At 37.8% G+C, this 27,998-nt stretch overlaps 2 protein-coding genes across 3 annotated transcripts; both read left to right on the top strand.

Moving 5' to 3' along the window:
• The first annotated feature begins 1,264 nt into the window (after nucleotides 1-1,264).
• On the top strand, nucleotides 1,265-19,618 carry LOC127971584 (histone-lysine N-methyltransferase, H3 lysine-36 specific). 2 transcript variants are annotated; one of them, XM_052574697.1, is made up of 24 exons: nucleotides 1,265-1,617; nucleotides 2,370-3,238; nucleotides 4,662-4,803; nucleotides 5,708-5,880; nucleotides 5,994-7,812; nucleotides 7,905-8,017; nucleotides 8,573-8,783; nucleotides 8,862-8,953; nucleotides 9,045-9,101; nucleotides 10,685-10,733; nucleotides 10,867-11,006; nucleotides 11,190-11,324; nucleotides 12,169-12,292; nucleotides 12,416-12,616; nucleotides 12,735-12,914; nucleotides 13,062-13,218; nucleotides 13,303-13,508; nucleotides 13,875-13,987; nucleotides 14,336-14,605; nucleotides 15,388-15,504; nucleotides 15,599-15,740; nucleotides 15,817-15,923; nucleotides 16,001-16,202; nucleotides 16,887-19,618. In XM_052574697.1, exons 2-24 carry the CDS (start codon nucleotides 2,387-2,389, stop codon nucleotides 17,561-17,563), a joined length of 6,279 nt encoding a protein of 2,092 aa, XP_052430657.1. In that variant the 5' UTR covers nucleotides 1,265-1,617; nucleotides 2,370-2,386; the 3' UTR covers nucleotides 17,564-19,618. The 2 variants fall into 2 exon arrangements, with proteins under 2 accessions (XP_052430657.1, XP_052430656.1); XM_052574696.1 differs by having other exon boundaries at nucleotides 10,864-11,006.
• Nucleotides 19,619-20,441: 823 nt separating this feature from the next.
• On the top strand, nucleotides 20,442-27,748 carry LOC127971706 (E3 ubiquitin-protein transferase RMND5B). The gene is made up of 10 exons (XM_052574913.1): nucleotides 20,442-20,550; nucleotides 21,603-21,822; nucleotides 22,433-22,575; nucleotides 22,944-23,081; nucleotides 23,189-23,289; nucleotides 23,636-23,802; nucleotides 24,007-24,172; nucleotides 24,814-24,916; nucleotides 25,535-25,689; nucleotides 26,161-27,748. Exons 2-10 carry the CDS (start codon nucleotides 21,684-21,686, stop codon nucleotides 26,222-26,224), a joined length of 1,176 nt encoding a protein of 391 aa, XP_052430873.1. The 5' UTR covers nucleotides 20,442-20,550; nucleotides 21,603-21,683; the 3' UTR covers nucleotides 26,225-27,748.
• Nucleotides 27,749-27,998: the final 250 nt, after the last annotated feature.

Below are 27,998 nucleotides of genomic sequence, written 5' to 3'. Positions count from 1 at the left end.
GATTTATGCAGAAACAGCGGGCAATTCATTAGTCTTATTATACTGTCTTTGTTAAATATGTTTTTATATAAACACTGTAAGCGGATGAGCTAATATGACCAAAAAATCAAAAAGGAAAAGTTGACAGATAAGAATAGCTTTTATTGCAAAAGAAATGCCACTTCTATATTTATTTCTCACGGGCAATCTTAAAATAGGCTCATAGACGAGTTACATTTTATCTCATGACACAATGGATGTTGACGCATGCCTGTGGCAAGCTAATTTAACATTTAATCTAACTGCAATCTGTTTCTGTTGATAGTACACATTAGTGCTTTTTAAAATGAATATTAACTATTCCAATAATGATTCATATATTATTTAATTTGATTAATTAATTTCTTATTTAAATGTTTTAATTCGATAAAAAAAATGTTTTAATGTGAATTCATCAGATATTAGGATTTATTTTTCTGTTACTATCCCAATAGTGACAAACAACTATTCCATTTTTACAGAAATTAGTTACATCTTTTCCCAATTATTAGAGACACTGGTCTCTATCAAAACGGTTTACTTGCTTTTTTACTTGTTAGGCATATATATCAGCATGGTTCATTTATAGAAATTAAAAAATCTTACTATTAAGAATACAAATGTTAACAATTGGATTACAGCCTAATGTCTATGAATATGAGTAGTAACAAAAGGCACCACAGTTAGTGACTAGTAAGGAATGCATGTTAAACCCGCTTGCCATAACTGTCTGACATATTACACTTATGCGTGGCATGGCCTAATTTTCAACCACCCACAAAATGCGCAAAGAAAACTTAGAAAATGAAGCATGTAGGACCATGTGACTGTTGATCGAGACCAATAAATTGTGTTCTCTGCTCATATGATTTATTGTGGACGGCTACCTTGCAAAGCACGAGCGGTCTCTCTAAAATGGAGGAAGTTACGCCTTTGTTAGGACAAGGAAACAAATGGCGTGAGGGTTAAAAAGCAAGGGCTCACTGTTGTGTCGTCCCATGCGGCCAACACGCAGCGCGTCGACTGTTACTGTATACAGGACGCATTTGGGACAAAGTTAAACTTGCGTTTGCTTGCACATTGTCCACATGCATTTAGCGCAAGTGAGAGATGTACCTGGGAAATAGTGAGTCGGGTTAAGTGGATGTGAATGTATAGTATACTGACTGGGGGTTGGGTGTGCTGTGCCGATTGGTCGCTCTCACCAGCACACACACACACACACACACACACACACACACACACACACACGAAGTCAGTCAGGGCTTGTTTTAACACACACATACAACCAGGGGCACACTCGGCAAGCGGGGCAAACAATCATGTATTTTAATAGAAATCGTGGCCGCTGAAAAACGTGCTTTCGATGCATTGACGTGGTGCTTCGGGGGAAGATGACAGGCGCTCAGTTTCATTCTCGTTTATTTATTAATCTCCATTTTTGATGTTGGAGAGAGAAATGAGTGCCGAGGCCGGGCCTACTGTTGCAAATGCTGCTGGGATTTTGCAGATCCGCTTTCACAAATTGACAAAAAGTAACGCTACATGCTCGAATTTGAAGGGCTTTCCGGTGGTTTTGTCGTGAACGAGTCGTAAATGGTAAGAAACCGGGGATTTCCCTCATGTACCTTTTTTATTTAGTGCGTTTTTCATCTCACCGTGTGGGTGACGTTACTGCTGTACGAGAGTGTATGGAACTGTTGATGCACATGATGATAATGTAACATACTTTACCAGCGTTTTCACACTGAAATCGCGGCAGAGGTCATCTTTAAACAGTCCAGTAGGGGCATATCGAAGTGTCTTTGACATAGCGATTCATGTTGAGTTTTTCAAGCTCTCTTATCTTTGTCTTGATGGATTCTTGACAAGACGGCCTAAGAGCTTGTGACTGAAACCCGAGTAGCCACCTTGTTACAAAATCCGGTTTATGATGCTAGCAATGTTTTGGAACATGATAGCTGGTTTCTAGCCGGTTTAAGATGGTCATTAGCTGGTCGACCAGTTTTCGTGCTCCAAACAACATTATGACCACCTTAAGCTCGCATCTGGTTAGCTTGTCAAAGATGGTCTTCAAGCTCGCACCAGTTAGAAACCAGCTAGCAGTTTAATCAGCATTTTCAGCATTGCTATCGCATGTGCATGCTGGTGTTTTTCAGCATTAGTGTTTTTGCTGTCAAAATTTTAATGTAGAATCATCTTGTCTCCTGGATAATTGTTTTGAATTAGATTGCAATGTTCAGTTTAATGCACAATTCATCAAGTGTTTTGTGTCCAGTTGCAACACACCCTTTAAGTGTTATTATTCTTTAGGTCAAGCATTTAAAGCATTTCCCTGTATTTTGTCGCAGGATGGAGCCATGACAACATGAATCGGTCCTACAAAGTGGCTTGCAGGGATGGCTCGGGGTGTCGTGGTGATCCACAGGAGACTCAACTCAACTCCTGTGGACACCAGAGCACAAAGCGACAGGGGGACCAGGGGTCTGCCATTCATTTCTTAAACTCTGGCTACAAACTCTCGGCATCGCCGTTTGTGTACAATCAGAGGGAATCCAACTACAGTCCGCTGAGGAGACTTCAGGATCTGACCACTATGGTGAACCATGCCGACATGAGTTTGCAGGACAAGGACTTTCACGGACGAAGTAAATTGCTCATACACAATCCCATCGGTCGAGGAGAGTTCGGAATAGGCCTATATCACACGTCCAGTTCGCAAGGAAACACTGACAGGACTACTATTCAGGATGTGGACAAAAATGGTTTCTCACCAGTAAGCTCTGATAGCTTGGAACATTTTCCATCCATCCCAAATGGAATTTTGCATTTCGAGTCGACCCTGTTTGATAGTGGGGACAGCAAGGATAATGATGAAGAGGAGCATGATAGGGGTAATGCTGTGGCACCATTTAAAGACACGTCAAAGAAATGCCAGAAAATAAATCTGGCAATTACAAAGCCTCCTAGCAGCCACAGGCTGGACCTAAGTACAAACAAACATGGAAGTAGTAACCTTGTTTCTAAAAATACAGCGAAGTCTAACCCTCCTGGTAGTCCCTCACATTGGCCTGCCGAGGTCATGATGGAGGATTTAGACAGTATGGATGATTATTCAGACAGTGACTGCGATCTTCCAAGCACTGAGAACAGTGCTTCAATATTCAACTCTGGTCTCTCTAAAAGACCAGATTCACCCAGTGACTCCCATTCAAATCCTGTAAGATGTTTTTATGTTCATCAGATTTCTTATTTTGTTGTCTTAATTGTGTTTTTTTTCCTAACAGGTGTACAAGTTATATTGTTAAAGAGTTTCCACCTAAGAATGCAGGAAGGAAGATCCATTATTTTTTAAATACAGTGTATATATATATTCATGATGACACACACACACACACACACACACACACACACACACACACACACAGCAGTGGGGTCCAAAAGTTCAAAACCACATTGAAAATCTGTTATTTAGACCTTGAAATAAACTTAATTAAATTTAAAGAAATGTTATAAATTTTTTTGAATATTCTGAACAATTTCTAAGTCACTAATTTGGAAACCAAAATAGTGACCTTGATCATCTGACCTAATATGGTTTTGTTTACACTAAGGCACACGGTTTCAAACCATGCTGGACAACACAATGTTTAGGTTTTACTCAAATATGTGGAGCATCTCAATTGCTTCTCTGCTTAAAGCAAATTAAAGTTGTTTTGTATTGGAAAATGGTATGCAGTAAGTAATGAACGCTATCTAAGTGATGCAAATGCTTATATGATAAATATAAGCATTTTCATTAGCAGTGTCAGATTTTTGGACCCCACTGTATAATTACAGTGCATAATTATTCAATTATTTACATTTTTAAGTACACATTTATTTTCCACAAATTAAGAAATATTTGAAAACCAAGTGTGTAGTATAACAAAGGTATTCATTCTTTTAATCAAACAACCAAGAGGAATCACTTCTGTCAGTTAACCACAGTAATTGACTGATGCAGATAATGTCAACATGAAATGTTTGTGTACTTTTTAATTTGATGAACCGTGCAGCCAAAATATGCATAATTTTTAGCACATGTGCTAATAAGTAGCACAATATCTATATCAACATAATTCCATGTTTCCTTAGATAAAAGTGCTTTTTTTCTCATCTTAATATGTAGAAACCCAATTTATTCATAAGTGGATTTGGCAGAAAAGTATAAACACTGGCACTATCAAAACATCGCTTTGCCATAACAACTTGGTTTTAACCAGTATTTGGAGTTTTATATCTGGTGTTTTTAAATTACATGTTGTCATAGATGGAAGTCATTTGTATTACCATTCCTCAAGATGAACACCTCTTGCACCACACAGTTGCACTGAATTGTTGAGTAGGAGGTGTAGGCTAAGTGCTCGTTGGTTCATACTTCTTTTGTGAAACTTATCTGACCAAGATCTTTGACACAGTAAGACAAAGGCTGTAGTATGGTGGGTTGCAGTTAGGTTGTCACCCACTAATGGCTCTTTGCAAGGTGAAAGTATCTGTATTGATAAAAGAGTAGCCTAAACAAACAACTCAAGCTGTCTTGACGCATGTTATTGATGATTAATGAAGTGATTAAACTAACAACTTTTTATTTTAACCCAAAGTCCAACAGCCCAAAGAAGAAGCAGCTCCCAGGTATAAAGTACTCTGTTGAAGATGTTGTGTGGGCCAAATTCAACCGCAGACCCTGGTGGCCCTGTCAAGTAGCCACTGACCCACAGATTGAAGTTCACACCAAAATGAAAGGTGATCTTTTTTGTTTTAATCACCTTTTGTATGACTATTCATAGTGGATGCCTAATTTCACATGGGTGATGTAACACTTCTGTAGCGGCACATGCTATTGACAAAATATAGTTAGTTATCAATGTTTTGTTTTGTTCTATGTCTTATAGGCTTACAGGGATACTCCACCCCAAAATGATTTTTTTTTTCATTAATCACTTACCCCCATGTTGTTCCAAACCCGTAAAAGCTTTGTTCATCTTCAAAACACAATTTAAGATATTTTGGAGGAAAACCGGGAGGCTTATGACTGTCCCATAGACTGCCAAGTAAGTTACATTGTCAAGGTCCATACAAGTATGAAAAGCATCGTCAGAATAGTCCTGATCTGCCATCAGTGGTTCAAACTTAACGTTATGAAGCGACGAGAATACTGTTTGTAAGTAAAGAAAGCAAAAATAACGAATTTCTTCAACAATTCCTTTGTCAACAGTCTCCTCTGTGTCTCTTCACATCACTCAAACTTCCTATGCTCTTCTGTGTCAGCCGCGCCAAAAGGATAAACTGTTTCTATATGTATTTATGCTATAATTTGAAAGATCCTTGTGGTGCGGCTGACACAGAAGAGGGTAGGCATTTACTTACAAACAGTATTCTGGTCGCTTCAAAACGTTACGGTTGAACCACTGATGGCAGATGGACTATTCTGTCAACGTCTTTCATACTTTTCTGGACCTTGTCATGTAACTTATTTGGCAGTCTATGGGACAGTCACAAGCCTCCTGGTTTCCATCCAGAATATCTTAAATTGTGTTCCGAAGATGAGCTTTTACAGGTTTGGAACGACATGGGGGTAAGTGATTCAATTTCATTTTGGGGTGGAGTTTCCCTTTAAATAATTAAATATTATAACATTTCCTTGCAGATCCCAGTCGTCGGCCATGTCGTCTCTATTTTGTCAGGATGTTTGGGGAGATCGTAGACCAAGCTTGGGTCCCGGCAAAAGCCACTTTTCCTTTTGATGGAGGCCATCAGTTTGAAAAACTGCCTGTACTTAGACGAAGAGGAAGACAGAAGGACAAAGATTACAAATACACGGTAAAGCTAACTTGCAACTGTTTTGTTCTCATATTTTGAAAAATGAATGCTTATGATTAAATGACATTTAATGCTTTTGATAGAAAGTTTATGATTTTTTTTTTATTCTACAGGTTCCCAAACGTCTAATGCCATCATGGAAAGCTAGTGTCTTGGAGGCAGAGGCAGCACTGACCAAACGGTTAAATAGCGAACCTCCATTGACTTTAATTCGGGATGTGCACATGCCTATTACAGAAGACAAGGCACCAAAAAGTCCTGCTTGCCCGACATCTTCTACACAGTCCACATTATCAAGCTCACTTTTGTCCAATGGTCTAGATCCATCCGTTAAGAACAAAGGAAAACCTGCCACTGGAAGCAAAAAGAAGGCAACTAAGAAGAACAGCTCAACTGTAAAATCTCTTGTGAAAATAACTGAAAACTCTTTATCATCAAAACCATTATCAATCACTTCATCAGGCAGCTACAAACCTTCCACAGCCACCGATCGGCACAAGCCGGACCCCCTAGATAGTCTGTATTCAGATATTGACTCTGTCCCGAGGATCCTGTGTCCCAAACGTTCACAGCAATTGCCACAGGAAGAGGCAGCGAAAGAACTAAGCACTAAACATAAGAAAGTACAGCCAAGTAAAAAGATAAAAAAAGCCAACGTGGATAAGCAGGTGAAGAAGACAGAGGCTGGTTCAAAATGCACAACCAACAGTAAGCTAAAGAAGTCAACACCCAAAGAAAAAACACTTAGGGCTACGAACTCCAGACAGAAGGAAAGCAGTTCCCCAGGGTCCTCAGATGGGTCTTTTGCCATGCACTCTTTTTATTTTCCTGCCAGCACTGGCTTAATCTCAAGAGCACTTGCCGCCAGTGAAGAAACCAAGGAGAAAGATTTAAGTCAGGAGCCAAAATCTCCCTCCCCATGTGTTGGCGATGAACAATCAGAGTTTTACAAGTGTTCATCCCCCACCGCCCATTCTGAGTTCTCAAAACAACAATGGCAGGTAAAAACAGAGGACAGCAAAGAGTCCACAGATGCCTATATCTCTCACACACCGCCAAACCCAACTCTTAAGTTTACAAGAATCCAAAATGAGAAAAAGGACGTTCAGAATGGACCTCGACATAAATGTTTCAAGTCAGATGTGACTGAATCCTCCCACAATTCTGTTAAAATCAAAAACGAGAGCATAATCTCAGACACTTCATCTTCGTCCTTCCCGTCTCCCTCCATCTCTCCCATGGACGCTTTCCAGGATATAAAGGAGCTTTCTTTCAGGTCTCTTGTCAAAGAGGAACGCAGCTCAGGAGAAACTTCGCTCCATGCGGATTCGAACTACAAATTCAGCACTTTCCTAATGCTCCTGAAGGATCTGCACGACAGCCGGGAGAAGGAAGGGAAACCTTTAACCCTTCCTCCCACATCTCCATCCTCTCTCATCAGGGAAGAACCTTCTCTTATCCCACCTGGAGAAGAAACAACAAATGAGGCGATTGCGGATCAGAACAGTCGGCAGGGAAAGACATCAACGCCAAACAGCTCAAAACAGAGCAAGGCTAAGCCAAAATCATCGGTGAAAAAGGAGACGCATAAACACGATGGTGGGAACAATTTAGTTTCTCCGCTGAAAAAGCAGAACTCATCAGCAGGTTTGGATGCACTTGAAAAGAGTTTTCCTCTGTTAGCTGAACTTTCCAACTCTCACTGTGATGCTGTTCCTGATGTCTGTGGCAAAGGCACCATCTCCAAGGTTGCTCCTAAAAAGCGATGGCAGACATTTGAGTCTGGAATTGGGAAAAGCACCAAGCCAAAGAGCGATCTGGTTGGTTTGAATCAAGATGTAGTGAAGGAGTCCACAGAGCTAAATGGAGTTTTCAAAGACAGTCTTGAAGAAACGGCTCATTCTGACGTCCCTGATAAAAAAGATGCTTCAGGTAACTGAGATATTACATGAAATATCAATAGTTAGATTTAATGTTAAATGTTGTAAACCAAATTCAATGATTTTTAATGATTCTGTTGTCAGAAAACAAAAGGCTCAGAAAACCAAGCAAGAGGCTTATTGAATGCAGTGAAGAATATGAACCGATATTTTCCACAAAGAAAAAAGTCAAGAAAACTCCAGAGTCCTGTAAAACAGTAAGCTGTTTCTTTAACTCTTTACATTGTTTCTGTTGATCCTATGGACTTCAAAACCACAGAAGCAATTCAAATTTATTTTCAGTAATTCATCGAAAAATGAACATTCTGTCATTCTGTCACTCATCTTCATGTAATTTAAAACATATTTTACTTTCTTCCACGGACACAAAAGCAGAATTTTCGATGCCATAATATTTAGCTCTTCTCCATAAAACAAAAGTGGATACTAGAATTATCCGGCCTGCAAAATTACAAAAACATATAGAAATTGTAGTTTCTTTTGTAGTCTTGTTCATGCTTGCATTCAAGACATTTAAATCCATGCAAGAGCCAATGATGTTTGGTGTCAATGACACAACATGCAACATGAAGTGTCAAGTTTGAATATACACAAATGAGATTTGAGAGCATAGGCTATAATTGATGGGTGCAAATTTTTCATACAGCAAGGTACCAAAATGATATCATAATTCAGTTTTGAGTGAGGTATTCGTAACGTGCACCAACTGTATTTCTATATGTGAATAATGTTATTTCATACCTTTCCTGAAGGAATCTTTGATCGCCAACACTAATGCTGAGCAGCTGGCACCTGAGCAGATCGCACCTGAAGCTTTAAGCTCTTCACCTAAAAAACCCTCTGAGCAGGCCACACCAGAGGAGCAGATCGAACCAGCAGATGGTCTCGTATCACCTTCAACACCATTATCGCCATCCTGTGGAGGCCCATCGCTAAACAGAGAGTCATGTGAGAAGAAATCTGGTAAGAATGTATAGTTTAAGGCACTTTACTTGTAAATGTCAGCTGTAGGTATAAACATATTTTATATTGCTGTTGCAGCATCCTCAGATAGAAAGAGACCACGTAAGACTGTGCAGAAAATTCTTGACTGCATCGTTGAGGGGGATTCTGTAAAGGTCCCAAAGAAAGAGGTTAGGGGTCTATATGATTTCTAAAAAAAAATTTTATGTGTTGGGGTCTTCTGTATTTGCTTATTTTTTTTTTTTACTTCTGTTAAATCAGGAGAGTAAACAACAACAAAATACCAGCCCAGATGAATCGGATCTCAAGGATGTGCAGGTAATGTTATGGGGTGTACTTCAATGTGCAATTAGTTTTTTAGTAATGTTTATAATTGTAATAAATTGGTAACACAAATAATAAGTGTAATTATAATAAGTATACATTAACTTTAAAATCATTTGCACAATAAAATTCATTGTTTATAATACACTATAGTTTATAATATACACTAATATGGTTTTGAGATGAAATATAAACGCTGAACAAAATTATAAACGCAACACTTTTGTTTTTGCCCACATTTTTCATGAGCTGAACTCAAAGATCTAATACTTTTCTATGTACACAAAAGGCATATTTCTCTCAAATAATGTTCACTAATCTGTCTAAATCTGTGTAAGCGAGCACTTCTCCTTTGCCGAGATAATCCATCCACCTCAGAGGTGTGGCATATCAAGATGCTGATTAGACAGCATGATTATTGCACAGGTGTGCCTTAGGCTGGCCACAATAAAACCCCAATCTAAAATGTGCAGTGGGGTCTGAAAACCAGTCAGTATCTGGTGTGGCCACAATTTGCCTCACACAGTGCATCACATCTCCTTCGCATAGAGTTGATCAGGTTGTTGATTGTGGCTTGTGGAATGTTGGTCCACTCCTCTTCAATGGCTGTGTGAAGATCCTGGATATTGGCAGGAACTGGAACACACGGTCATATACTCTGATCCAGAGCATACCAAACATGCTCAATTGGTGACAATAATCATGCTGTCTAATCAGCATCTTGATATGCCACACCTCTGAGGTGAATGGAATATCTTGGTAAAGTAGAAGTGCTCACTAACACAGATTTAGTCAGATTAGTGAACAATATTTGAGAGAAATAGGCCTTTTGTATACATAGAAAAAGTCTTAGATATTTGAGTTGAGCTAATGAAAAATGGGGGCAAAAACAAAAGGGTTGCGTTTATAATTTTGTTCAGTTTATATGACTGAATAGTTAAATTGACATGTTTGCTTTTTCTATGAATATAACCACTGCTGCTGACATGGTGTTAAATCATAAATAATTATACACTAATATGTTATGAACAAATAGTTAGTTCTTCATTCATTGTCATGTTTTATTACGTTTTAATTATCCCTTGTTACCAACTTTTAAACAATACCTAACTCATGTACAGTATTTATAGCCATAGTAAAGAAGTTGTTAATTGTTTATTAGAAGTATGATAAGGTCTCAGAAATTATAAAATAAAGGGAATAACTTAACTTTATAAAACATTAATTGCATTAATAGCAAGCGTTCCTAAAATGTTTACAAAAACCTTAAGCATAAATGTCTATCAGTTCTCTTTGCACATAAGAATTAACTATTAATGAATAACTATCAACTTTTGCAACTTATGGTGACAATAACTAACTCACTATTTGTTGATAGACTACGATTTAGAAATGATTAACTACAAACTGATAGTTGATTTTAAAAGTACTTTATTCTTTATACTATATTTTGTTGTACTTTTTAAATGTATTTTTAACACCCATTTAACCATTATAAAATGTTATATTAAAAATGTATTTCGACCAGCAACACTACTGAGATATATTAATATTTTTTATTTCTTTATTTTGAACAGAAACAGGAAGAGCCTGGACCTAGACCGTCAAGCCCCTGTGCTGCATCAGGTTTGTTTTCTCATGTGTGACTTTTGTCATTACAATCATGTATTTGTTGTATTTTATTAAGAATATTGTAATTGATCCACCATTATATTTTCTAAAAATGTACAGTGATATTTATTTCTGTCATCCTTAGCAGCACCACAAAGTGAGGATGAAATAAGAACATCGTCCCCAATCCAGCCGGACTCACCCAGTGTCTGCCAGATCCAGCTCGAAGAAGATCAGTGCAGCCCGTCAAAGCCTCAGGCAAATGGCGAGGACTCGCTGCTCTCTGAGGTTATTATTATTAGCTGCACATTTTTCATCAGTCTGAAATTATGATGTCATCACTTATCCTCGTGATTCAAACCTTATGATCTAGCTTCTTTCTTGTTTTGATTCTTTGATTCATCATGGTGAGATATATCTCTATTTATAGATTTATATAACTTTTTTTCATTTTATTTCTTTTTTTTTCAGGTTTTTGGTGCAGGACTGAATGATAGTGCTTTTTCAAGCAGAGATTCTTTATCAGGTGACTTATCAGGACTCTCAACCAATAGAAAATCAGGGGAGAAAGGCGGAGGTGCATCGTTGAAGGAGAATGTTTGCCAGGTAAAAATCTTATATATATATATATATATATATATATATATATATATATATATATATATATATATATATATATATATTAGACAATGTAATTTCGCCTTTGTGTATAAGTTAGCTTTATTTTAGGGATGCACTGAATGTTCCGCAGTGTGGAACCATTTAAAACGTTTTTAAAACCATTTAGTACTGTATTGCATGTCTTCGATGAGATGAGGAAGTTGTGGTTGTTGCTGGCTACTGTATGGTGATTTAAAATCACAAAATTCCCTTAAACAATTGTTTTCTAATACACGCACAAATTGCATGTATTCTGACAGAGCAGCATGTGACAGTGTGAAATGTGTGACAAACATCTTCCCAAATTCATAATGAGAATCCTTTATAAATTTGCTGCTGTCAACAAAAAGGGGCACTGAGGTCTTCCTGTGGGGTCCCGCCAAAATATAAAGCTGAGAAAACAGCAAGAAGTCCATCAACATTTATAAATGTTTGTATTGTAATTTTACTCGTTCTGTAAAATAAAATAAAAAAGACAGTAGAAAAAGTAAGAACAAAGTAATAATAACAATAAATAATAATTACTCTAAAATAAATATTACTAATAATAACTCTTCTAGTAAAACATTTATTATAAAATTCACACATAGTGTTCAAATTGTAATATTTCTAATGTTTTGCCCCAGTGTTTTATTTTGTTTGGTTTCCGCTTTGGCCAATAATTTTCATTTCGATGCATCCCTACTTTATTCTTCCGAAAGCATTTACAATCTTACCAACCCCCATCTTTTGAATGGTAGTGTTTGTCCTAAAAATCAGTGTAACACTGTTTTTGGATTATGTCTTGTAGGTCTGTGAGAAAACAGGTGAACTGCTCCTCTGTGAGGGACAGTGCTGTGGTGCCTTCCATCTGCAGTGCATCGGCCTCACAGAGACCCCTAAAGGCCGGTTTATCTGCCAAGAGTGTAAGACGGGTGAGTAACCACTCCATAACCAATATATCAGCCAAACTTTTTAGCCATTTTGAAACTGTTAGGATGGATAAAAACGAACACCTTCATTTCTTTGTGTGTCTTTCCTGTTCTCCCTTTCTGTAGGTGTGCACACATGTTTTGTGTGTAAGAAGCCTGACAAGGAGGTCAGGAGGTGTATGATCCCTGTGTGTGGGAAGTTTTATCACATGGAATGCATCCTGAAATATTCCCCCACCGTCGCTCAGAACCGCGGCTTCCGCTGCTCCCTCCACGTCTGTCTGGCTTGCTTCATCACCAACCCTGCCAACCCTGGTATCTCCAAAGGTGACATTATTTCAGATATTGTGTTTGCAAAGATTATTAAACTAAATCAAATCTGTTGTTTCTACGTATAAGAAAAGCGTGGTTTCTTGTCATTGATCAGAACTTGTCCATCTCACAGGTCGCTTGACCCGCTGCGTCCGCTGCCCTGTGGCCTACCACGCCAGTGATTACTGTATGGCTGCCGGCAGCGTCCCACTGGCCAATAACAGCTTCCTGTGCCCCAACCACTTCACTCCACGCAAAGGGTGCAAAAACCATGAACACATCAACGTTAGCTGGTGTTTTGTGTGTTCTGAAGGTATGCAGTCCAGTTAGAAATATTACTTGTGCTTGCTAAGGCTATTACTATCCAAGTTGGAAAAGAGTGTGTTCTAGTGAGGACAGAGCAAACATTTTACTACGGTTGTTTATTGCAATTACATTTGTTTTCCGTCTCTTCCTATAGGAGGAAGTCTGCTCTGCTGTGAATCTTGCCCTGCTGCCTTTCACCGTGAGTGTCTGAACATTGACATGCCCCAGGGAAGCTGGTTCTGTAACGACTGCCGAGCAGGAAAGAAACCCCACTACAAGGACATTCTGTGGGTCAAAGTGGGCCGCTACAGGTTTGTGTGGTGTTTCACCACTACCACTTTCACTTTTGTAGTATTGATGATGTTCTCTGATGCATTTCGGACCTTTTGTTCCAGGTGGTGGCCTGCTGAAGTGACTCAACCCAAAAATGTTCCTGAGAACATCTACCGCATGCGGCATGAGGTGGGAGAGTTTCCTGTGCACTTCTTCGGCTCCAAAGACTACGTGTGGACCTATCAGGCTCGCTGTTTTCCCTATATGGAAGGGGATGCCAACAATAAGGAAAAAATGGGAAAGGGTGCAGATGCTGTCTATAAGAAAGGTAATTTTACACTCCTGCAGTTATCTAAAATAGTTAGTTAACACAATTAGGTTATCAGGTGCCATACTTAAGATTCACACTTAATATCATTACATATTTGCTATCTAAAATATAACTGTGGAATAGGATTTTGTGGTGGTTTTGTTGATGGTGGAAGTCTGAATAATCTGCTGTATTTTGGCACTTTATCACATTATGACCGATTATGACAGTATGACAGTTTGTTTTATATATAAAAATTGAAGTCACTGTGGAAATGTAATTAATATATGTATGCTGAATCCACTTAAAGCCTACTGGTTGTGTTGATTAGAGTTTACAATGTGGATTCTTTCAACATTGAGAGCAAATTGGTATTTTTCTTAGCTTTAAACGAAGCGGCCGAAAGATTCAGGGAACTGCAGGCGGAGAAGGAGATGAGACAGCTTCAAGAAGACCGGAAGAATGACAAGAAACCTCCGCCATACAAACACATTAAGGTAATAATGTCAAATGCTTGGTTAGTACAATGTGACTAATTTTGTTTATTTACTTGCATGTCATTTTATTATTTTCCCTGGTGCACATTATCAAACTTGTGATGAATCTTGACCCTGGTCCTTTTCATAAAACAAAATTTCCTGGTGATATCCCCCAAAAAATTGCACGTTACTCAAATTCTCCCTTTGCGTTCTATGAAAAAATAACTGGTTAATGTCATGAAGGTGAAGGGTTATCCTTCAAGACTTCTTCAGCATCATGTTGATCTTCCTTTCTTAGAATTGGCCTAATGCTGGCTTCTCAGACTGACACTGATCTCTTTTGAACACTGATCGATTTTCACGTAGGTGAACAGACCGATAGGAAAAGTGCAGATCATCACGGCAGATCTGTCTGAGATCCCACGCTGCAACTGCAAAGCCGAAGACGAGAACCCGTGTGGCATTGACTCGGAGTGCATCAACCGCATGCTAATGTACGAGTGTCATCCTCAAGTGTGTCCAGCATCGGTTCGCTGTCAGAACCAAAGCTTCACCAAACGCCAGTACACCGAGGTGGAGATCTTCAGGACGCTGTCGCGTGGTTGGGGTTTACGCGGTGTGTCTGACATCAAGAAGGTGGGCTGTATTTACTTGCGGATTTATTTGAGAGATAATAATACACACAGAGCTGGGTAGACTACTTACAAATTTTAGTCTGTTACTGATTCCATGTTACATGACACAAATTGTAGTTATTAACTCAATCCAGTACATTACACATTTTAGGTAATATAATTACTTTTGACCTATTTTGTTTTCTCACATAGATTTAAACAGGAAAGTTTATCAAAATAAAACACTTAATGAAAAAATTTAATATTTGATTTGTTTACCTGCATGTTGTGACCATAGCCAATGAACATGCAAGTGTGATACTTCATTATTAAAATATTTAAATAAACTTTGAATTCTTTAAACAAAAATATATTAGGTGAAAGAGTATCAGATGACAAATTGGAGAATTTGTGCACCTTCCAAAGTAATACATGGTAAAATAACCGAATGAGTGCCAATTCAAATAAAAATAAAGGATTTTTGTGTGTATTTCCACAAAACTGGAGGACTTTCTGATTTTATATTAGCAGTAGGTTATTTTAAGAAAGGAAAATTTAAAAGATGAAAAAGAGGAATTAGGGAAAATCAATAAATTCAGAATAAATGATTTCTATGATGTAAATAATGTTATCATAATGTAATCCCTAAGAAAGTAACTGTAGTCTGAATACGACAATTTAAAAATGTAATTGAATAAGTATTTAATTTTAGGAATCCAGTTACGACCCAGCTCTGACCACACACATATGAGACTAATTATGTCTCTCTTACTCTTTTAATCAAATTACATTACTCCACCATAGGGAGCTTTTGTGAATGAGTATGTTGGAGAGGTCATTGACGAAGAGGAGTGTCGAGCCAGGATCAAACATGCACAGGAGAACAACATCTGCAACTTCTACATGCTCACACTGGATAAGGTCAGTCACTTGAGGCAATTCTCAATCCAGATTATCCTGATAACATGTTCTCCACTTATCTTGACACTGGGCTCTGTTTTCTGCGCATGTGCAGGATCGGATCATAGACGCCGGGCCGAAGGGAAACCAGTCACGTTTTATGAACCACAGCTGCCAGCCGAACTGTGAGACGCAGAAGTGGACGGTGAATGGAGACACCAGGGTCGGGCTGTTTGCATTGGAGGACATTCCTACAGGTGAGTTTGAATCTAGATAATATGGAAATAGAAAGGGGTGAATGCTTGTTTAACAGGTTTTGTTGGCTGTTTGCAGGTGTTGAACTCACTTTCAACTATAACTTGGAGTGTCTTGGTAATGGGAAGACCGTGTGTAAATGTGGAGCGCCCAACTGCAGCGGATTCCTTGGTGTCAGACCAAAGGTACGGCATAGCGTTGTTTTTAAGGTATATTCAGGGTTAAAGCTGGTGTACTCGATGTGACACAACTTTCTGTTCAGAATCAACCCTCATCTGATGACAAGATGCGGAAAATGAAGAAAAAGGTTGCAGTGAAGCGCAAGAGCCAGTTGGAGGTCACCAAGGAGCGAGAGGATGAATGTTTCTTCTGTGGGGATGGCGGGCAGATTGTGTCTTGTAAGAAGCCTGGCTGCCCCAAGGTCTATCACGCCGACTGTCTGAATCTGTCTAAGAGACCTGCAGGTGAGTGACTCCTTTTCAAAGAGCAACTAGTTTGTTTTGACACGTTTCATTTCATGTGTCACGGTATTTTGCCTTGTATTGAAGTTTATGATGTGTTTTTTCCCATGTTGATCTCTATTTTTCTTTTGTTTTTATGTATTTTGTATTAAAATAGGAAGGTTGGGGTGTCCTCTAAAAAACAACAAAGATGAAAGCCTTTAGTTTACACTAATGTTTAAAACTTTAGGAGAACTTTTAAGGAATGTTAAAAAAATCTCTTATGCTTACTTGAGTTTGACAAATACAATTATTTGTCCAGAATATAATAAAAATAATATAACAGTAATATTGTGAAACATAGTTACAATTTTAACTGTTTTAAATATTCTTTTGTTTTCTCTTTTTAATGTAAAGTTTTAATCTATTCCTGTGTTGGCAATGTTTAATTTTCAACATCCGTTACACCTGTCTTCAGTGTCACATGATCTTTCAGAAATCATTCTAATATGCTGATTTCGTGCACTTGAAACATGTCTTAGTATTATCAATATTGTTCTGTTTGTTTCTTTTCAGCATTTTAAAGGAGTTTTCTTGTTTTAGTAATGTTAAATAGTTGAAAAACTCTCCCTCTATTCGCTATTCGGTCAGCTTAGGATGTTAGTCAAGCTAAATCATGATTGAATCTGCCTTATATGCATTTTCCAGGCCGCTGGGAGTGTCCATGGCATCAGTGTAATGTGTGTAGACGGGAGGCGGCATCCTACTGCGAGATGTGTCCCAACTCCTACTGCAAACAGCACCGTGAGGGAATGCTGTTCATATCCAAACTGGACGGCAAGCTGTCCTGCAGCGATCATGACCCCTGCGGCCCCGATCCTCTGGAACCGGGAGAAATTCGAGAGTACGTGCCCGGTACACCTATCCTACCACCTCCGCCAAATATGTCAGTGTCAGGCCGAATACCTCTGCCTGCCCTACCGCCTGCTGCCCCGCTCTTCATCCCCGCCCCCAACACACCTGCGTTCCAAGCCCAAAGAGACCCGTATGCAGATGAAGTAGTGGACAATGTGGTTTTGCCATCCTCTTCTCCTTCTAAGGACATCAAGGAGGAAGATATGAGCGATGAAGGCGAGGTGATGGAAGGGGTGATCGGGGATGAAGGGGAAGATGAAGGCCTTGAAGTCGTGGATGATGATGATGATGATGATGAAGAAATGGAGTACGGAGGAATGGGATTCGAAGACGAGGATGAAGAAAAGGAAGAGGAGGACTGGGGAGATGAATATGTGAATGATGAGTTCGAAGACACTGAGGACTTGGGGGAAGTGGAAGGGGACGACCAGGAATCATCGTGGGATGAGTTTGTCGAAGGAGAAAAGTGAGCTCTCCTGTATTTTTGCTAGACATCCATCTCTCGCACACAAACTCTGTTTCTGATGGGCACGGCAGGTGACCTGTAGGGAAAGCCAACTGCTGTTTTCCAGTTGGTGCCCAGCTGAACTTTTGAGAATGATGGAGATGTGCACCATTCTTAAGTTGTTCAGCTTGCCTTCTCAACCCAAGTCCTCTTGGAAACGTTCATAAAGAGGGTTGGACCTGGTGCTGTGGGACTGTGATTTTTTTTTTTTTTTTCAGTCCTTTTGTTGGAATTTAATTAGTGTCTGGTGCTCTTTTGTGTTTTTTTTGTTTTACTTTTTCCTCCTGGACTTGTTTACATTCTCTGATCTACACAAAGATGACCTCACGGAGGATTGAAATGGGGCACCACAAACCATACGGTTGTGTCTTATTAACGGAATCTGCATAGATTTTGATTACGCTTCATTGACAGAGAAAAGAGAACATAAAGCAGCAGATAACTAATGTTTAGTCCCTTCACCAGGTGATAACAATGAAATAGCTACATCCTTAGGCCAAAAATGGCTCCACGGGTCACTGTACTTGAAATGATTTCTTCAGGTCCGTCTGTTAGTGTCACAGAGTTGCTACATGAGAACGAATAATAGGCATCTTAGTACTTTTTTAGCTGATTTGTGAATAAAAAAAAAAAAAGTACTATCAAAAAGGACAAGGAAGATTTATATTCCCAGCATCATCCTGCTTCATTTCAATCATGCACTTTTTTTTGTCGCATTTGTGTTTGTCATTTTTACTTCAGACATTGTCAGAGAAATTAAAGAAACTCAGTAGTTTTAAGTTTTTGTAAAGTCTAGAGGAAGTGATTGTATCACCTTTCGTTCTCCATGCTTGTGGCCTTTGAGTCTTGAAAGCTTTTAGGAAAGATGAGTTTGTACTTCTTGTTACAAAGGAAGTACAAAGGCCTATTTGTACTTTCTCTAGTTACTTAAATTCAACCACCATTTCAAAATACTGTTCAAAAATCTCCAGATGCCTCATTGCAGTAACCATTCAGAATGTCAGAGAACCCCCCCCCCCCAACCCCACGTTGTGTTACAAATCTGCAGGTTATGTTTTCCTGCTATTTGTTTTTGTATTGTGTCTATGAGCAGGTTAACTTTAAAAGGTGCCTCTGAATGTTTTGCACTCTTTCAGAGATCAGGAGAAATTCAAAGCGTCTTTTATATTCATGATTCCAAGCTGTTCATTCACCATCCTGTGTTGATCTGCCTGATGAAACCTATAGCAGCTCATTGTTGGCTGCTTTGTCATCCTCTATTAAGATTCAATCAGTCATATTTAAGGGATGCAGACAAGCCCTTAAAAATGATTATTAGACAAAGAAATTCCCTAAATGATTTGTATTTTAATTACAGATATCATCATACCTGGAGCCTATTTTTTTCAAGTAGTCATATTTTGGTTTAATTTTGCTATATATATATATATATATATATATATATATATATATATATATATATATATATGAAAATTCCCATCACTTGATTCTCAAAAATTATGAAAGCACCTTTTGTTTGAAACCTCATTGTGCACCAGGTACAATTCCTGGTTGAAAATCTGCCTCATGTAATGACGTGATGTTCATATTCATAGAACTTTTTGAAAACCTTTTTATTTCCATCACTGATATTGTACAATGTTTTCAGTGCCTTTAGGCCTTACGCTTATTATTTCTGGTTCTGTAACATTGTAACCTAATCACGCAGATGCTTTTTTTCTTCTTTAGCAGCATCATCATCAACCTTTGTACTTTGCTTAGCTCTGTTTTTCTTCATACTTTTTGTCACTTTGTATTTATGGTCCTTGTATAATCTTTTTCACTCGTTCCTTGTTTCTTGTATGTTTGTTAAATCTGCTGCTGTGTTTCAGCACTATGGGCCCTTGACACCATGAACAGGACGAAATGCAGATGAGAGTTTCCTGAGGACATTTTGGCAAAATGTTTGCTGCCATGTTAGAGACCCATGATTTTGTACTGTACCTTGTGCATAATAAATATAAGTAAAAATTTTACTATAGACCGCAGTTGTTTCTGTTTTTTTATCAACAGTCCTTATTAAGGTGGATCAAACTAGATATAGTTAATAAAGGATGAAATTTAAATTGCACAACAATAATTGCTGACAATGTTTAGATCGAAAAATTACAAAATCAGTAGAGCGTTACATATGTGTACACATGCTATCTTCATTAGACATTTTCCTAGTTTTTACCTTAATTTTTTTTAAAAACCAGCGTACATATTACATACCATAAATAAAACCTATCGTTGTAAAAAGCTGTTATACATTAAAATATTTTTTGCTGTGGATCTTATGAAAAACTCCTGGACCACAAAACTTAAGTCTTAAGTCCCACAGGTGTATTTGTAGCAATAGCCAACAATTTGTATTGGTAAAAATTAGCGATTTTTCTTTTATGCCAAAGATCATTAGTATATTAAGTAGAGATCGTGTTCTATGAAGATAATTTGCACATTTCCTACAATAAATATATAAAAACTTTATTTTTATTAGTAATATGCATTTCTAAGGACTTAATCTGGACAACTTTAAAGGCATTTTTCTCAATATTTCGATTTTATTTTTTTTGCACCAATTCCAGATTTTCAAATAGTTGTATCTCATCCAAATAGTTTCCTATCCTAACAAACCATACACCAATGAAACGCTTATTTTTTAACCAGCTAAGAACATTAAAACTGGTCCAAGCGTCATTTGTACTTGCATATCAAAAGTTTTTGTGCTTTGTTGCTCTTCTTGAGGTAAATACATTCCCCTTCCAGGCCGCAGGTGGCAGCAGAGCGTCAAACAAGTGCATTGCTCCAGAAGAACAAGATTCAAGGCATCGCTTCAGGGACGTCTGCTGGTGAAGTGGTGTCAAAACAGGAAAGAACATCATGTGTTATTTAATTTACGCGTTTAATATAGCCTTCTAAAATTCGCTCGAGGTCAGCACTAGAGTGACATACTTTAATGGATTCGTTAGTGTCAAAGTGCATGTTGAATTTTAGACTCGTTCTTATGGCTAACTTAGATGTATTGGTGGCTATGCTAACAAGCTAACTGATTGTTTTGATCCTACAGTTGCTCATTTCAACGCACAAGTTTAGAGATTATTACAGTTTTCTTTAGTTAGACATGCATTTATTTGCAGTGTATTATTGAAACAGTTAAAACAAATTTGGAATAATAGCTGTGGGCTATTGTGGCTCATCATTATGCTGTGTTTGGGCTGCATAGGCTATGTTTGTTTTGAACTGAAAAGTTCAAGGACGTTTATTCATGTTTATATTCATTCAGAGTCCTTTATGACTGATTAATTATGCGTCAATAAAGTATTGCATTTTAGAGTGACATTTAATTCCAGTTAGGATTAGTTGTGTACAAAGTACTTCAGTCTTTCTAGGCTGTTTATTTTTATGACAACAGGCCTTTAAGCCTAAATCCTTGGAATAATATCCTATGAGTGCCTGCCTGCTAACCTTAAAATGACATATTGATAGGTATTGTATGTCTAAAATGTAGGAATCCTAAGATTTTTATTTATTTTTTGTTCTAAGGTTTGAGTCAGACTTTTGGCTCAGATTTATGATCAGATCTTCTTATCTCTAAAAATCATTTACTGACCCATTGGCTTTATTTAATCAGCCCTCAGTCTCACAAACAAGTTGTTAGCTGTGAGGACCATTCAGACGATTCATATGATTCTAACAAATTAATTTGACAAATGAGCTTCTCTGAAATGCTTGGTTAAAATCTAGTCATTTATCAAAACACAGTTTAACTTCTAATCTGCTTTAATTCACTGTATGTCATGATTGACCAAACCAGAGTATTTGCACACCTTGACAAATTTGTTATAATTATGACCCCCCCCCCCCACCCCCTACTAATACCTGGAATTGACCAACTAAAGAACAGAAGATTTATGCAGGGTTTATAAGGTAGTAGTATCGCGATCTGTATATGAGATTGATTTCTATGTTTTCCTGTTTTGCAGGACATTGTGTGTATGTATGTGTGTGTGTGTGTGAGTGAGTGAGTGTGTGTGTGTGTGTGTGGAAGCTGTAACGCTGTGCTGATGGAGCAGTGTGCTTTTGTGGATCGAGAGCTGGAGAAGGTGCTACACAGGTTCGTCACATATGGACATCAGTCAGAGGAAAGGCTGGATGAACTCCTGAGGAACGTCTGTGAGCTGAGAAGTCAATTGGTTGCCTATGGTGAGCTTAGAATCCAATTGAACACCAAATTTTTGGCTTTGGTGCAAAGCTAAATTCTTAGTTTATATCTTATAATTTTGACTTCGCCAAAATTGGAAGATTATGTCTCACATTTCAGACGACTTCTCAGAATTTGGAGTTTATGTCTGTATGATACAGAATGCGAGATATTAACTCACAATTGTAAGAACAAAAGTCAGAATCTTGAAAAAGTTGCATTAATTTTTTTCCCCCATGTCATCAGTTGTCAGCTTGTGTGAGAGAGTGATTCACAAGTCAGTGTTTGTACATGAAAACAAGTCTAAAGAAGAGGAGGAGGAAGTCAACCAAGTGCTTTTACAGCTTTGAAAAAAGCCAATTCAGTTATGTTAAGTCATGAACAATAGGTGTACTTTAGATGCCTGCATAAATAAAAGCCTGCAGTGCAAACAAACATACAAAAACACAGGAAAAACTGCATTCAGCTGTATAACCTCTAGCCCACACGTTAGATTTGTAGATGGTTATATAAGCATAACTCCGTTACAGAGATGAGTCACAGTAGCATATGTCTGTTTAGATCAAAGTTCACCGAGTTGTTATATTTCATCATACTCCATTTCAACTCTAGGTGTTCAAGATGCAGATTTGTCAGTGCTCCATCAAACAATGGCCAAGTGCTGCAAGGAAATCAAAGAAACCGTGCAGATGCTTGCCTCCAGGCACAAGGACATCCATGGCAGTGTGTCAAAAGTGGGCAAAGCAATTGACAGAGTAAGAATTTGTAAACTTAATTGTTTAATTTAATCAAGTATTAAATGGACATTCAATTTAACAACATTTTATCTTAGAGTCTCCCAAACTGGGGGTTGTTTATGATAAATATTTAAATTATAGAAAATAAAATGTTCATTTTAAAATAAAAACAAAAATACGTACTAGTGAAGGATAAAATATATTATGTTTGATTGAATAAATATCTTCAAGAGAGGTCTTCCTCTCTTTTCCTCTATATTTTCTGTCTGTTAAAAGTGAAATGTGTACCTGTTTGATGATCAAATTTGACTTGTGATTTAATTTATTTTAGTAAATCAATCACCTCAAAGTTTTGTCTAATATGTTTCTGCTGTTTTCTTGCACAGAATTTTGATGCGGAAGTGAGTGCAGTTGTAGCTGAGAATGTCTGGGACTCTCAAGAGAGGCAGAAATATCTCAGTGAAACCATCGTTGAACATCTTTATCGACAAGGCATGCTGAGTGTTGCAGAGGATCTCTGTCAGGTAGGAGTTTCTTTTGTAGCATTTCTGTTGTGAGTTTTTCAGCTCGTGTATTTTGTTGACAATTTGTCCCCAGCGCTAACATGTAGTGTGTTAATCTGAATTGACAGGAGTCTGGTGTAGTAATCGACATGAGCATGAAACAGCCATTTCTGGAGCTCAACCGCATTTTAGAGGCTTTAAGAACACAAGATCTCAGACCAGCTTTAGAGTATGTATCACATCCGTTTGCTTTCTACTTCTGGCTTTTATTTTTATTTGTGTACAATGCCTTTCAAAAGTTTTCCTTTTTTAAGAAAAACCTTTGCTCAGCTAGGGCACATTAAATCAATCAAAGTGATATATCTATATGGACATTTATAATATCACAAAAGATTTCTATAATAATAATAATAATGAGCTAATGAGTCCAAAACCTTTGGATGGTCTATTCATCCACATCCTCTCAGTCTTTTTTCAGAACAGTGAATTTGATTAGGCGTGGCTTAAATATGTGCATTGTAGATTTGAGATTACTCGTTGTAATTGTTTGTTTGGTTGTATGATTGCTGTGGTAGGTGGGCGGTGACAAACCGTCAGCGGCTGCTGGATCTAAACAGCACCCTTGAGTTCAAGCTCCACAGACTCTACTTCATCTGCCTGCTCAACGGGGGCATCAGCAAACAGCAGGAAGCTTTACAGTACGCACGGCATTTCCAACCGTTTGCCTCGCAGCATCACAGAGGTGAGGAAAAGTTCAGGCCAGAATTCATGAACCACAACTAGGCTTTATTTTTATAAACATATGGGTGGAACTGAAGCACCATTGAGGCTGTTTTATCAATTACATCATTGATGCAGTTATTTTGTTCTGTATTACACTACCTGACTCAATGTTATGACTAAAGTTTAGGATAACGTCTGAGTCTTGTTTGTGTGTGCTCACTAGATATTCAGATCTTAATGGGTAGTCTAGTGTACCTCCGCCACGGGATCGAGAACTCTCCGTACCGCAGTCTGCTGGAGACGGATCAGTGGGCAGAGATCTGTAACATCTTCACACGAGATGCTTGCTCTCTTCTTGGACTCTCTGTGGAGTCCCCACTCAGTGTCAGGTCTGAAAAAAATCTCTGCTACACTCTGCTTTAACAAGTCCTCTAAGATTTCTACCGGCCCTGTAGGATTTGCAATATGGCCCATAACCAATTATTAAATAGATGGCAGGACTATTTTAGGAACCACTCAATTCATTAATGTGTTGAAGTTTTATGAAAGTTTAACATGGTGCTCCATGGAGAGGAATAAAAAAAAGAGTCCAAAGGCATGCTTTTAAAATTCAAATATTTCAAAGTTTTAACTTGAAATGCCACTTTTTGCAATGTCTATTCAGTGTTTTATTTGTCGGCATAATGTAAATGTAAAAAATTTTGGGGTAAGATTTTTAAATGATTTTGAAAAAAGCCACTTGTCTTGCTAAGATGAGATTTATTTAATAAAAAATACAGTAAAAAGCAGTCATATTGTAAAATTATTACAATTATTGAAAATTTCTGTTTTCAGCTTAAATGTTTTTTTTAAGGGGTCATATTAAATTGCTAAAAAGAACAATATTTTTTATTTGTAATACCATATAGTTAATTAGATTTAAATTAATCGAATGACCAATGTACTCTGTTTTAGACATGCATGGGTTTTTTTTTTTCATTTGTATTGAGTGAATGACGAATGATGGTTTTATTACTGAATCCTCCCTCAGTTTTGCGTCTGGCTGTATGGCGCTGCCGGTGCTCATGAACATCAAACAGGTTATTGAACAGAGACAGTGCAGTGGTGTTTGGACGCATAAGGATGAGCTGCCAGTAGGTCTCTTTCTTTCCCTTTAATGCTTTTATTCAATCATATTCCTTTTTCTGAAGGTTTCAAACATTTCAAAGGTTTTGTTGAAATCTGTTAATTACATGAATTGTTTTTACATTTACATTATAATTAGGGATGCACCAATCACTTACTAGAACAACATTTACTGATACTAATACTTTGGTCGTTCTGTTTTTTTTAAACTCTGGTAATTAATTATGGAACACAAATAATTAAGTGGACAACAAAATAAACTGAAGCAGGTTTTCAAAATTTATTTAGCCAACACAAGGTGCTTTTTTAGGTGAACTTTCATAATTCAAGACCAGCAAAGAAATGAAAAAAAGAAAGCGATTTTCATTTGTCAAATTTAAACCAATGAACTACCAAAATTATGAATGATAAATGACACTTTTGTTCATTTCCCTATTCAGACTGTTCGATTTCAGATTTTGATTTCAGCTGGCTTGACTAATTGCTCTGTGTCTGATAGGTGCTTGATGCCTACTTTTATTTGCTGATATATCTGCTAATTATTATTATTAATAAGTGTGGTCATTTTAAATACATTAATGCCTCATCTGTTCATCGCTGCTGTTTGTGTGTGTGTATGTGTTTAGATTGAAATAGATCTGGGGAAGAACTGCTGGTATCACTCTGTGTTTGCCTGTCCTATCCTGAGGCAGCAGACATCAGAGAGCAATCCACCCATGAAGCTCATCTGTGGGCATGTCATATCCAGAGACGCGCTTAACAAACTCACCAATGCTGGAAAGTAAGACTCTGACATATGCATCACATTCTACATTATGTTTAAAGGGTAATCAGTGCTAGCAAACAGACCCCAGACCTGATGCCTGATGGTTATTTAACCATTTAACCAGGGTTAAAGTGCAGACTGCAGCTGTTGCTACAGCATTAGCACCAGTAGCCATAGTTGATTGACAGATGATTGCAAATAACTTAACTTAAGCCAGGTACTCACTGTATGATTTAATAAATCCCTCGTCTAAAATGTATTTTGAGGTGACATTTTTAGATTATAATTACACAAATAACAACTGTGGTGTATTATTAAATAACTACATGTATTTACTTTTGGGTTAGTTGCTTGGGTTAGTTTACAATAGTAACAAGGTCACCGTAAAACAAAGTGTTGCCAAAATAAATGTATGGAAATTAATCTTTTATGCAGTATTAATGCTGATATTCCTTGATTACAATGTCGTAAACTCTCTCTTCTCAGGCTTAAATGCCCATATTGTCCAATGGAGCAGAATCCCTCCGATGCCAAACAGGTCTTCTTCTGATGTCTTTTTTCGGAGCGTAGCTGAAAGTCGTGTTAAAGGCTTCTTGGAGCCGCTTTTCGAATGATCCTCATTCACAGGCATGACAAGCCTTCTGTGGCGGCTTCTCCCCGCAACGCAAACACCTCCCTCTCCAAAGCTTTTAGTTTACAGAGGCAATGGCCACGGCTACATACCTGTAGAACCTGAGGCAGTAAGTGTACCTAACGAGGAAAACGATCTTTGTGGATCATTCGTTTGTTAACAGCCTAGTATGAACAGGCTTTTACAAGAACGTGTGTGTCTGCGCATTTCGCTTCCTCTCCATTTGTTTTAATTGCAGAGTATTTTTTAAGTTTCCATGGTATAACGCCTCTCTTTTTCTTTCTTTGTGACTCTTATTAAGCAAATGGGCGTGATGCATCTGTGTGGGTGACTTCTTGCCGGAATATATTCATGGTTTCCTCTTTTGAGATCACATTTAAATACATGAACGGGGATTCTTCACACGTGTACATGGTAGAAAGGGCTTTTCAGTGTGTATATTAAGAGTGACATAAGGACTCGTGGATTTTAAATGAATCGCGTCTCTCTTTCCAGTATAGTAAAGGCGTAATTGGATCGAATGGCGTTTTGATTAGTGTGTTAGTGTGAATATTCATAATCTGAAATCTGAGGATTTGTTTTTGCAGATTGTGTTCTTGTTCCTTGCACCCATCTGATGTCTGAGAAAACCTCCTTGTCCAAGCCATGTGTCTTGCTCTGTGTATTTAAAAAAATAAAATAATAATGTTCCATTAATATACAGCAGTGGTTTGTGATGGTATAACTTTTCATTAGTATTATTACATATGTAATGTATTTAAATGCACAAACAAACTGTTTTATCATGGAGTTGAATGGACTTACAGCTCCAGGCTTCTCCACTTCCATAATCAAAACGGGTCTATGCGTTGAGTCGAGAAATGCATTAATACATTAATGTACAGTTGATGGTAGACTGACTGTGTTTTAATGTTCCCAATCAAGACAGGAGTTTCCAGGTGTTTCCCATCATCCCTGAATGTAAAAACTCACCCTGTTTATATGTGTATAGGTGATGGGAGACGGTCGAATAATATTTTGTCCATCAGGATGTTCTTTAAATCCTCCCTGGCTCTTTGACTTTCTTGAAGGTCGGGCATGTACCAGCATAGCTTCGTTCTTGGGCGAATGATGTCTGATTTTATTTTTTTGCCGTCATCTTGTTTAATACCTTCAAGAGGCGTGTAGGAGTGCTGTGTGGCCAGTGACGTGCTGATAATAAACATTGTCTGTTTTTTCTTTTAGTAGACAATCATTTATTACCTCCTGGAAATCAATCTGTAAGATCAAAGCAGAGTACTGTGGGTTAAAACATGGGTTTAAGGAAGTGCTTTTTTGTTTTAGTTTTCATTCAGTAATGACTCTGCTTTCTCTGCTAACATCTGCAAGGCAACTATTGTAAATATTGATCTTCAAATAGTACAATATGTTTGCATCAAAAAAATAAAAAGTTTTATACTCAAAGTTTGAGTTTTTTTGTCTGGCTCTACACACAAATATGTATCATGGTTTCCACAAAAATATTAAGCATCACATGTTTTCAATATTGATAATAGTAAACACTGAATACTGGGGTAATTGCTGCTGAAAATCAATGAAACATGATGCTGTACAATCATAGGAATCATCTTAAATTGTAATATTACTTTACAATAGTGCTCTTTTTACTGTGTGACAACATAAATGCAGCTATGATGAGCATATGAGACTTCTT

The sequence above is a fragment of the Carassius gibelio genome, chromosome B14 (genome assembly GCF_023724105.1).
Source record: "Carassius gibelio isolate Cgi1373 ecotype wild population from Czech Republic chromosome B14, carGib1.2-hapl.c, whole genome shotgun sequence".
In the NCBI taxonomy this organism is placed as follows: domain Eukaryota; kingdom Metazoa; phylum Chordata; class Actinopteri; order Cypriniformes; family Cyprinidae; genus Carassius; species Carassius gibelio.
The sequence above is the reverse complement of the archived record's forward strand: the minus strand, read 5'-3'. Positions and strand labels throughout refer to the sequence as shown.

Coding starts and splice junctions, on each gene's coding strand:
- LOC127971584 (XM_052574696.1), top strand. CDS start 2,387: ATGAATCGGTCCTACAAAGTGGCTTGCAGGGATGGCTCGGGGTGTCGT. Junction 4,804..5,707: donor AGTTCACACCAAAATGAAAG/GTGATCTTTTTT, acceptor ATTTCCTTGCAG/ATCCCAGTCGTCGGCCATGT. Junction 12,915..13,061: donor GTGTTTTGTGTGTTCTGAAG/GTATGCAGTCCA, acceptor CTCTTCCTATAG/GAGGAAGTCTGCTCTGCTGT.
- LOC127971706 (XM_052574913.1), top strand. CDS start 21,684: ATGGAGCAGTGTGCTTTTGTGGATCGAGAGCTGGAGAAGGTGCTACAC. Junction 22,576..22,943: donor TGGGCAAAGCAATTGACAGA/GTAAGAATTTGT, acceptor TTTCTTGCACAG/AATTTTGATGCGGAAGTGAG. Junction 23,803..24,006: donor TGCCTCGCAGCATCACAGAG/GTGAGGAAAAGT, acceptor TGTGCTCACTAG/ATATTCAGATCTTAATGGGT.